Source organism: Mytilus trossulus, chromosome 4, assembly GCF_036588685.1.
Source record: "Mytilus trossulus isolate FHL-02 chromosome 4, PNRI_Mtr1.1.1.hap1, whole genome shotgun sequence".
In the NCBI taxonomy this organism is placed as follows: Eukaryota; Metazoa; Mollusca; class Bivalvia; order Mytilida; family Mytilidae; genus Mytilus; species Mytilus trossulus.
Window position 1 is genome coordinate 69,822,967 of NC_086376.1, and position 11,949 is coordinate 69,834,915.

At 31.7% G+C, this 11,949-nt stretch overlaps 1 protein-coding gene across 5 annotated transcripts in view; it reads left to right on the forward strand.

The window, feature by feature from the left end:
• The window catches only part of LOC134715841 (delta-1-pyrroline-5-carboxylate synthase-like), a 35,321-nt gene extending 24,763 nt beyond the window's left edge, over positions 1 to 10,558 (forward strand). For 4 of the 5 annotated variants that reach the window (XM_063578343.1, XM_063578340.1, XM_063578342.1 and 1 more), the window contains exons 10-15: positions 106 to 243; positions 5,386 to 5,581; positions 5,972 to 6,093; positions 6,856 to 7,042; positions 7,876 to 7,971; positions 9,683 to 10,558. In XM_063578343.1, coding sequence (XP_063434413.1) covers positions 106 to 243; positions 5,386 to 5,581; positions 5,972 to 6,093; positions 6,856 to 7,042; positions 7,876 to 7,971; positions 9,683 to 9,903 — 960 coding nt within the window. In that variant the 3' untranslated portion in view covers positions 9,904 to 10,558. The remainder of the gene's footprint in view (positions 1 to 105; positions 244 to 5,385; positions 5,582 to 5,971; positions 6,094 to 6,855; positions 7,043 to 7,875; positions 7,972 to 9,682) is intronic. The other variant, XM_063578341.1, reaches the window with a different exon arrangement.
• Positions 10,559 to 11,949: the final 1,391 nt, after the last annotated feature.

The following is an 11,949-nucleotide window of genomic DNA, read 5'->3' on the forward strand; positions in this document are numbered from 1 at the left end:
GGGACTTTTAATTGGTGGTATGACACCAAGAGATACACAAGTATTTGTTTTATTCTTGCCATATATTTTAAAAATACTAAATCACATATGTAAATCTATTGTTAGGTTGCTGCTCTGGCTATTAGTAGTGCTAATGGTTTGTTACTAAAAGGAGGAAAGGAAGCATCTAACAGTAATAAATTATTACATGAATTGGTGGAAGAGGCATTAGAACCTTTTGTTCCTAAAGAAACAGTAGCTCTGGTAAGTTTATATACTCTGTCAATTATGGGAAATAGTGAATATACCCAATCAATCATGGGAAATAGTGAATATACCCAATCAATCATGGGAAATAGTGAATATACCCAATCAATCATGGAAAATAGTGAATATACCCAATCAATCATGGAAAATAATAAACAAATGCTATTTTTCAATTTACATACATGCTGAAAAGAATATTTCAATGTAGGAAAATAATTGCATGAAAATCTTGATTTGATGGGCTACTCAGTATTATGAATCAAAAGAGTTTCTATTTTTTTTTATAGTTTATTGTCTGTTTAATCAAATTCTGTTGACCTAAAATGATAAGCAATCAACTTTGTCAATCCTAAGCACTAATATAAACATTGATTGACTTATTCATTGCTTGTTTTTGACATAACCTCAATACTTTCAGCTTACGATCTAGCATGATGCTTTTACTAGATAAATTATTATTGACTGAAAACTTATTTTAATAAGGAATTTACTTGTCAAATCACATGACAGATTATAAAATTGTTAAAAAATACCATTTTGCATTGACAGTTTAACCGAATCAAGGTGTGAATTTCCTATTATCTTGGCCATTTCGAGTTTAAAATACCGGTATACATTCTTTTTCAAAACTAAGTTCAAGTCATGAAATATGATGTGGAATGATTGACAATGATACAACTGAAAAGACCTAACAACTAAAGGGCAAGGATGATAACAATAGCAGGTCACATTATGGCCTTCAGCATTGAGCCATAATCCATACAATATACATCTAGAAAGGCCCCTGTTAAGGAAGTTAACTGCTCTTATTTTGAGCTCACAAGGGCCCCTTTGGGTCCCATGTGAAGTAATGTCATCACTTGGCATTCATCTGTTGTCTGTCTTCGTCTGTCATTGTAAACTATTTAGAAAATCGTCTCCCCTGAAACTACTGGGCCAAATACCTTTAATCTTTAACTAGATGTTTCTTAGGGTATTTAGTTTATAAATTGTATCCAAAGTTTTAATCCATCGACAAACATGACTGCCATGGCTAAAAAATAGAACATAGGGGTCAAGTGCAGTTTTTAAACGACCGCAAAAATTGGAAAATTTTTGGTCGTATTTTGGTATGACATTGGCTTGGTCGTCGTAATCGTCCGAAGACATTTGGTTTTCACACAATTACTTTGGTATAAGTAAACAGAAATCTATTAAGTTTTAACATAAGGTTTATAACTATAAAAGGAAGGTTAGGATTGATTTTAAGAGTTTTGGTCACAGCAGTTTAGGAATAAGGGGCCAAAAAAAGGTCACAAATAAGCATTTTTATTGAAATTTCCTATTGCTAAAAAAAAGACTACTTTATGTGGTAAATTAAGTTTTACCTTTATCCATCTGTAAGTCACAAAGGTTCTCTAACTTTGTTTGCCTCAACCAAATGTTATGAAATTTATAAACAATGCTTATTTCCACAAAACACAGATTGAGTTTCAATATTGGGTTGCGTCACTTAATTTATTCTAGAGTTATGCCCCTTTACAAATGGAAAAATTGCTGAAAAAATTGCTGAAGTTTTCATATCTGTTCCTTTACTTTAGTTTACCTTAACCACATGTTATGAAACCTATACATAATCCTTATTACCATAAAACATAGATCAAGTTTGAATCTCAGTTGCATCACTTTAATCGTTCCAGAGTTATGCCCTTTTACAAATTTTTCATTTCATTCTCTAACTTTTGGTTTGTCTCAACTAAATGTTATAAAACTAATATACACTATGCTTATTACCACTAAACACAGATCAATTTAAAATTCATCTGGTGTCACATCTACCATTCAAGAGTTATGCCCCTTTACAAATGGAAGAATTGCTGAATTTATCTTTTCTCTTTTTCACTTAAGTTTGTCTCAACCAAATGATATGAAAATTATTCACAATGCTAACTACCAGAAAACTCAGATTAAGTACAAATTCAGGTAGCATCACTTTTACCTTTCTTATGTTATATGTCCCATTATAACATTGATGCAATCAGGTTCATCATTTGTGTCCATGGGGACACATTCCCATTTTTTTTTTCTGTTGTATAAGTTCTATTATTTATATACTATCAATTTTTATACGCCCGTCTTTAAGACAGGACGTATTATGGTATACCGTTGTCTGTCCATCCGTCCGTCGTACCGTCCGTCCGTCGTCCACACTTCGGACAATAACTCAAAAACATTTTCACCAATTTCCATGAAACTCAAGTGAATTGTTTATATCTATTGATGTAAGCTCCCTTTTGTTTTTTTTTTCATTTCAGATTTTAAGTTTTGGATTTATGGGGCTTTATTCATAAAAAAGGGGGGATTTTCAACACTTCGGACAATAACTCAAAAAGGCTTTCACCAATGTCCATGAAACTTTGGTGAATTGTTTATATCTATTGATATAAGCTCCCTTTTAATTTTTATAAATTTCAGATTTTAAGTTTTGGATTTATAGGGCTTTATTCATAAAAAAAAAAGGGGTATTTTTGACACTTCGGACAATAACTCAAAAAGGCTTTCACCAATGTCCATAAAACTTTGGTGAATTGTTTATATCTATTGGTGTAAGCTCCCTTTCAATTTTTATAAATTTCAGATTTTACATTTTTCCGTGTTATGAATTTTTATGCTTAAAAAAGGGGGGATTTTCCAATTTTGGGACAATAACTAACACTTTCACAAAATTTTATGCAAATTTGATAAATTGTTTATATCTATTGACCTTAATAGTGCCAATTTTTTGTGCATTTTTATTTATTATTTGGGGAGGGGGGTATTTGACAGGGCTCACACTATTTCAAGTTGATCATATAAATTCATTTAAAGCATAAAAGACAAGTTAAAAGAGCAACGGGCGTATCTTGCTCTAAAGCGCAGCCCTTTATTCTCTAATTCTAACTCGATTTATCCTTTTCTCCTGACATCAATTTTTATTGCTTTTGTTCTGAATTTCCCATTGTGACAACAGATTCCACCACCGAATCCTGCAATACAATATTTATCTGCTCTGGTCTGTTAAATTTTAAATATTTTAAAAGCAATTTTATTGTCTTGAGTGGATAATGTTGTATCACACTCTATGTACTGGTAGAATCTGTAAATACCAGTCTTTTAAATAGCTTGTAATTTTGAAATAACATATTGAACATCCTGAAAAAAAGGTGACAACGGTCTGAATTGAGTAATTTGTGATTTTACAGATAAATGAGGTACAGTAGAGAAGTGAACAAGGGATAAGTTTCAGATGCCTATTTAAAAGCTATATATACTCTGAAATTAGATGCTTTTAACAGCTTTCAACTATTGGTGGAGGGCAGATTTGGATAATTGAAGAAAAAAACATTGAAATATGTCACAAAACTCAGATCTTACCTCACCTTCTCCTTTTAGAATGACAACATTTTTCATGAAATCTATATACATTTTTGATATTCTATAAGATATGGCTAATGAATTGAATTTTTTTCTTCAGCCTGGTGATCATGAGGGATAAAGTTTCAAACCTGCTTTAGTATTTTCTTTCTTTTTTAGCTCACCTGGCCCGAAGGGCCAAGTGAGCTTTTCCCATCACTTGGCGTCCGGCGTCGTCGTCCGTCGTCCGTCGTCGTCCGTCGTCGTTAGCTTTTAGAAAAATCTTCTCCTCTGAAACTTTTGGGCCAAATTAATCCAAACTTGGCCACAATCATTATTGGGATATCTAGTTTAAAAAATGTGTGGCGTGACCCGGTCGACCAACCAAGATGGCCGCCATGGCTAAAAATAGGACATAGGGGTAAAATGCAGTTTTTGGCTTATAACTCAAAAACCAAAGCATTTAGAGCAAATCTGACATAGGGTACACTTGTTTATCAGGTCAAGATCTATCTGCTCTGAAATTTTCAGATGAATCGGACAACCCTTTGTTGGGTTGCTGCCCCTGAATTGGTAATTTTAAGGAAATTTTGCTGTTTTTGGTTATTATCTTGAATATTATTATAGATAGAGATAAACTGTAAACAGCAATAATGTTCATCAAAGTAAGATTAACAAATAAGTCAACATGACCGAAATGGTCAGTTGACCCCTTTAGGAGTTATTGCCCTTTATAGTCAATTTTTAACCATTTTTCGTAAATCTAAGTTATCTTTTACAAAAATCTTCTCCTCTGAAACTTTTGGGCCAAATTAATCCAAACTTGGCCACAATCATTATTGGGGTATCTAGTTTAAAAAATGTGTGGCTTGACCTGGTCAACCAACCAAGATGGCCACCATGGCTAAAAATAGAACATAGGGGTAAAATGCAGTTTTTGGCTTATAACTCAAAAACCAAAGCATTTAGAGCAAATCTGACATGGGATATAATTGTTTATCAGGTCAAGATCTATCTGCTCTAATATTTTCAGACGAATCGTACAACCCTTTGTTGGGTTGCTGCCCCTGAATTGGTAATTTTAAGGAAATTTTGCTGTTTTTGGTTATTATCTTGAATATTATTATAGATAGAGATAAACTGTAAACATCAATAATGTTCAGCAAAGTAGGATTGACAAATAAGTCAACATGACCAAAATGTTCAATTGACCCCCTAAGGAGTAATTGTCCTTTATAGTCAATTTTTAACACTTTTCATAAAATTTGTAAATTTTTATTAACATTTTCCACTGAAACTACTGGGCCAAGTTCATTATAGATAGAGATAATTGTAAGCAGCAAGACAGTTTATTACAGTAAGATTTACAAACACATCACTATCACCAAAACACAATTTTGTCATGAATCCATCTGCTTCCTTTGTTTAATATTCACATAAACCAAGGTGAGCGACACAGGCTCTTTAGAGCCTCTAGTTTACAAATCTATTGATAAATACATAGATGGCACACAAACAACAAACTGGTAATAATTTATGTCAAATATAAATGATCGTTCACCCCCCCAAAAAATTACTGTTTTCAAATATAATAAAACTTCTTTAGCTAACATAACTTTTATACTTGGATTCCATTCAATTTTAATATTCACTAGGCCTTGGTTTGCTTGTCCTAGGCTACATATAGATAAAAAAAGGTGTGGTATGATTGAAAATAAATTAACTAGCCAACAAAGACAGGAGGGGTAATATATTTGATATTTACAGGTGAGCAGGAAAGAAGACATAGAAGATTTATTACAGATGACAAACTACATAGACCTTGTGATACCCAGGGGATCTAGTGATATGATAGCTAAGATCCAGGCTGCCAGTAAAGGGATACCAGTCCTTGGCCACAGTGAAGGGGTCTGTCATGTCTATATAGATAAAGAAGCCAATCACGACATGGCACTAAAGATCGGTAAATACTATTATACTTTCATAATTTAAGTCTGCTAAGAAAGGAAAGTGGAGAATATTGAGTAAAGTTATAGTCTTTGTAAGATTAAGTTTTTGTACCAACCATCTTATTTCAATACCTCCATTGTACAGTTGGTAATCTGTTAAAAGTAATGATTGAAAGTACACTAATGAGATCAATGGGAAATACTCAAAAGTGTGAATTCAAAATTGACTTTTTTTTTTGCAAAATGTCAAGAAAAGGTCCTTGTGAAGATCTCTGGTACCATATTCCATTATAGAATAAGCTGGGGGGGGGAAATTTAGGCATTTCAAAATTAATAAATGTTTATAAATTTTGTTTGTTTTGCTGAATTCGCCTGACTATATTGATCTGACTTCTATTTTTCAGTGAGAGATTCTAAGTGTGACTATCCTTCCGCATGTAATGCAGTAGAAACCGTCCTAGTCAACAAACATCTACTAAAGTCAACTTTCTTTGAGACACTTTTAGACATGTTAAAGAGCGAAGGGGTAAGTACATTATAGCATAATATTTATACATTAATTAAAATGTAATCGGTCACACAAATGTTTGCTATACAATTGTTACTACTTTACAGACATTGAGATGCAAACAAATAAATTTCAATATTATATGCGGCAAAGCTGTATTTCAGTGAATTGATTAAATATTTGGTACAAATATATAGTCCTAGAATTTACAGATTACTTTCTGGTTTGGTTCCAGTTGATCACTTTGCTGAATTTATAGCCCGAGGACTAATTGCATAAAAAATGTCAAATTTCTGCACATTTTTCTTGAATTTTCGATGTCATTTTTTCTGCTATTAGGTATGTATACATGTATTGCCAAAAAAAAATACCATTATCAATTTTCTAAACGAAATGAAACTGGATGGTCTAGCAGTTGTTGAAACTGTTGCTATCTTTAAATGTTTTTACCAAATTTTTGATAAGATGTTCATTTGTAACACTTATTCAATATGAGCTGAAACTTCACCAAATTGTTGAAAAAATGTCATTATATATTTGAAGATTGATATTGTTTGTAATGGAACATATTATTTTTTTTTAATTTCCGTGGTTACCAAAAAAACAAGAAGCTAAGAAAAATCGATATTTAAACCTTCATAAGGTAAATACATTACACTTGCCTAATTAATTGGCATGCTTTTTGTAATGTGGTGCTTAACCATCTGGGACCTATAATACATTCTTCCTCTACAATTAGCATTAGTTTGTTAATCTTTATAAACTTTATTGTATTGTCAGGTGAAGATATATGCTGGACCTAGAATGGCCAGTGTTTTAAAGTTTGGACCACCACCTGCTGTTTCCTTACATAAAGAATACGGAGGATTAGAATTGACCATGGAAATCGTAGAAAATACCACCGAAGCTGTCAACCATATAAATAAATACAGCAGTTCACACACAGATGTTATAATTACTGATAATGGTATTATTTCCTTTTAAAAGAAATGATTTTTTTAATGGATACCAACTTCTAGTTTTTCAAAACAAAAACAAAAATTTACCAGAGGCTTGAGAGCAAATACAACACAATTTTCAATAAAATGACTAATTCCATGGTGCATAACATAACAAAAAAAGTATGATTAGCACTGATTTTAAACATTGCTGATATAAAACTATGATTTAGTTTTATAAAAACCTGGCAAGAATTGTACAGACAGACATCCAGTGATTTTTAAAGAGTTATCTATACTACAAAGAAATAAATGTATGGCAATTGATCAATGTTAATAGCAAGTATATGTCACCATACAACTTCCAGCAATGATCAAAGTATATAAAATGGAGAATGGGGAATATCTTAAAGAGACAACAACCTGACCAAAGAGCAGAAAATTGCCACAGGCCACCAATGGGTTCTCAACAAAGCCAGAAAATCCCCCACCCAAAGGCATGCTTCAGCTGGCCCTTAAACAAAATTGTGTACTAGTTCAGTGAAAAAGAAAACTCCCAAAAACATATAATACTAAAAAAATGACTATTTGGTACAAGACTTACAAAGGCCAGGGGCTAATGACTTGGGTCATGTTAAAAAATCATATAAGATTCTTCATTCATGTTTATTTTTTTTTAGCATTTATAAGCATAATTTTTATAAGGCTACTTGTTTTGTAAAGTTACATTTTAAGCATTTTTGAAGAAAAATTTAATTGTTTAAATTTATTATTTTTACAACTTTTTAATCAAGATTATATACTGCATCTTCTCCATTGTTGGACAAACATTCTTGACTATTAGTTTTAATCCATTTTTCAGAACACTATGCTAGTGAGTTTTTGAAAGGTGTAGACAGTGCCTGTGTATTTCACAATGCCAGTACAAGATTTGCTGATGGTTACAGATTTGGTCTAGGTAAGTACAATGTATTGAATAAAGTTTTCTTCTTACTGCTGACAGCATACCTGTCAACCTGTGATGATGAAAATGCAGGTCATGACCTGCATTGAAGAATCAAATCTCAGGTCATAACGCGTACAAACTTTTTCGAGCAGAATTTCAGTATTAATGGTACATTTTCTTAAAATGTAAATCAAAGATACCAAAACATCAATGCATTTTATTAATTTGAGTAACACAGTCTTATGTTGTTGCTTAACTATCTATAGTGGTGCTGCAAAAGGGCAAACTGAACATAATAAAGAGCTTATCAAATACTACTATTCATATGTAATTTTAAAAGGTTTGACACTACTGGCTATGTAGCATTTAAACTTGCCTTAACTAAGCTTATAAGGAAATTAGGATTTGACAAAGTTAAAGGAAGTATAAATGTAAAATATAATTTTCAACTATTTTTCAAAAATTGTATAAAGGTATAAAAATAATGATAAGTTATTTTGCAATATGTATTTGAATTTTATATTTATATTATTAAATCTTTTTCACCCATAACACGTAAATATAAGTAATATTTTTAAATAATTACATTAGATGTATGTTTCATTATAATACGTTATTCTGATTGGCTAATTGCACATCACATGTTATTTCGTAAGCAGTTGCATGAGACAATAACATTTCATTCATGATGACACGAGGTTCCACAATAAAGTGCACAGGTGAATTTAAAAATTTAACTTCATGAAAATCGTGTTTTTATAATCCTAGCTAAAAAATGTAATTATAAGTATTGAATGCTTCTTTTTGTAACTGTGCGTACATTTTTAGAATGAAGCGCTTCCACACTTCATACAAAATGTACTTCGGTCAACTCTTTTACAACCCTATAAATTTACAAAAAGAAGCATTCAATTCTTAAATGGTGAAAAATAAGGGGAAGTAAATCTTAGTTGAAATATTTTTGTAAACAAAAATTTATTTACGACCTAAAGCTAAGGTAATTGGTGTTAATTAACAGTGTGTTTGACACCAAAGCTGTCAAGTGAAGCCATGCACTTAACGGGTCACTTAATTTGACACTTAACATAGCTAGATGAACTTATTGTTCATGGAAGAATTACGAATTTGCCGGTATTTCAATTGAATATTACTTATGAAATCAATCTCAAGGCTAAGAAATACGGGTGAAATCGGGTCATTTTCGGAATTCCCGGGTTATTTCAATGACCCGGCGGGTGATCCCTCAGAATTGTGAAAATCTCGGGTCACACCCGCAGAATACGGGTCAGTTGACAGCTATGTGACAGGTTTAATCAATATTATAATTAACTTACTGTTGTAAAAACTGTTAGATTTTATGCAACTTCAGAAGAAATACCCTTCAAGTACTGCTGCATTTGTTGGAGACATGCATCATCAGAACACAATCTATTTTCATTTCGGAAAAAAGTAACAATGCATGTAAACCCTTCATGAATACTTTGCAACCAATATTGATATAAAAGGTGAACTCATTCTCGACGCATGAAACTAACTACCACAAAAGAATTATTATGAATTGAATCCTCAAAATATTCACAATGATATTATATACAATTACTAGCTTCATTTCCAATTTTATTAGAAATTGCAGAATTATTTTTAGATAGCTCAGTGGTTGTCACTCAACATCAATATATTATGCTATTTATATATTCATTAAAACATTATATTTTTTCTGTAGGAGCAGAGGTAGGCATCAGTACAACAAGGATCCATGCTAGGGGACCAGTAGGAGTTGAAGGGTTACTAACATCCAAATGGCTTTTACAAGGACATGGACAAGCAGCTGCAGATTTTGCTGACGGACAGGAGCAATTTATACACAAAAGTTTACCATTAGACTACAGTGACAAAGTGTTAAACAGTTCAGACGTTGACAATTCTACTGAAGGACAGCAATAAAATTAGTCTTAAAATAAAAATAGAGACCAATAATAATGTTTAATTTTTTGTTTTAAATGATTATAAATGAGTCATATTGTAAACTTTTGAATTAAAAATTTAACCTGTTGATTGATCATAAATGCCAATTTCTCAGGTAATTGAGATTGTCATGTTTCACTTATTAACATTTTGATTTATATTTGGCCAAAGAAACTAATTGCAAGTTACCTAAATGTACAAAAATTTACAAAAAATTGTTTTAGTAGCTATTTCTTGTTGACTTAATATGATGTCATAGCTGAAAGCCAAAAATTTCACAAATCTTTTTCAGACTAAAATATATAGCACAAGTGTAGCCCAAACTTTTGTTTGCCACTAATAAGATCATGCCAATATACTTATTATTTTCATCTTAATGTGAGTCATATTAATGTATTGTAAATAATATTGCACTTCATTATATAACTTGTCATTTCATTTGTTAAATCAGGAATTTTTTTTAAATGGTTTATTTTTGGACAAAATTGGTCTCACTTTGTTCCCCTTCCTTTTACTTCATTTCATGATAAACACAGGAAAATGGATTTAAAATCTAGGAAATTGTAAACTCTGTATTAGTCACATGTGTTAGTAATTTCATTTTACAAAATCGAGGGTTATTAATAAAATGAAACATCTTAGCACTCCTAACTTTTTTTAGCTCACTTGGCATAGCCATGTGAGCTTATGCCATCACTTGGCGTCCGTCGTCGTCTGTCGTCGTCATAAACTATTTCAAGAATCTTCTCCTCTGAAATTACTTGGCCAAATACTTCCAAACTTTAACTGAATGTTCCTTAGGGTATCTAGTTTATAAATTGTATCCAAAGTTTTGATCCATCAACAAACATGGTCGCCATGGCTAAAAATAGAACATAGGGGTCAAATGCAGTTTTTGGCTTATATCTCAAAAACAAAAGCATTTAGAGCAAATCTGACATGGGGTAAAAGTGTTTATCAGGTCAAGATCTATCTGCCCTGAAATTTCCAGATGAATCTAACAATCCATTGTTGGGTTGCTGCCACTTAATTGGTAATTTTAAGGAAATTTTGCAGTTTTGGTTTATTATCTTGAATATTATTGAAGATAAAGATAAACTGTAAACAGCAAAAATGTTCAGCAAAGTAAGATCTACAAAAAAGTTTACATGACCAATATTGTCAATTGACCGCTTAAGGAGTTATTGCCCTTTAAAGACAAATTTGCTCTATTTGTTCATCAAACTTGCTTAAATTTAAAAAATCTTCTCCTCTGAAACAACTGGGCCAAATACTCTCAAACCTTAACTGAATGTTCGTTGGTGTATCTACTTTCTAAATTGTATCCGAAGTTTTGATCCATCAACAAACATGGCCGCTACGGCTAAAAATAGAACATAGGGGTCAAATGCAGTTTTTGGCTTATATCTCAAAAACTAAAGCATTAAAAGCAAATTTTTCATAGTTCAAAATGTTCAATAGGTCATGATCTATCAGCCCTGAAATTTTCAGACGAATCTAACAATCCATTGTTGGGTTGCTGCCACTAAATTGGTAATTTTAAGGAAATTTTGCAGTTTTTGGTTATTATCTTGAATATTATTGAATATAAAGATAAACTGTAAACAGCAGAAATGTTTGGCAAAGTTAGATCTACAAATAAACAATATGATCAACATTTAAATGGCATTTTAAAGCAAAAATAATAATTGTGAAAGGTTTAAGCAAAACGTTTCAGGTGAGCGAATCAGGCTCTTGAGAGCCTCTTGTTTTAAAAGGTTTCATAATTGTTTTGAAATTTTCATGTTTGGATGAGGTCCTAAAATAAAATATACAACATGCAGTTATGATGTTTCTACAATTAGCTTTGTTATGGTGTGGAATGGAGATATAGTAAATCTTCTAAAGAAGTTAAAAGAATCTCATTCTAATCTACACTTTGGATGATGACAGCTATATATAAAACATTTCAGTCTGATTTATATCCATACTTTGATGTTCTAATAATTTCTATATAAATTAATCATCCACATTGTGCAATATGTT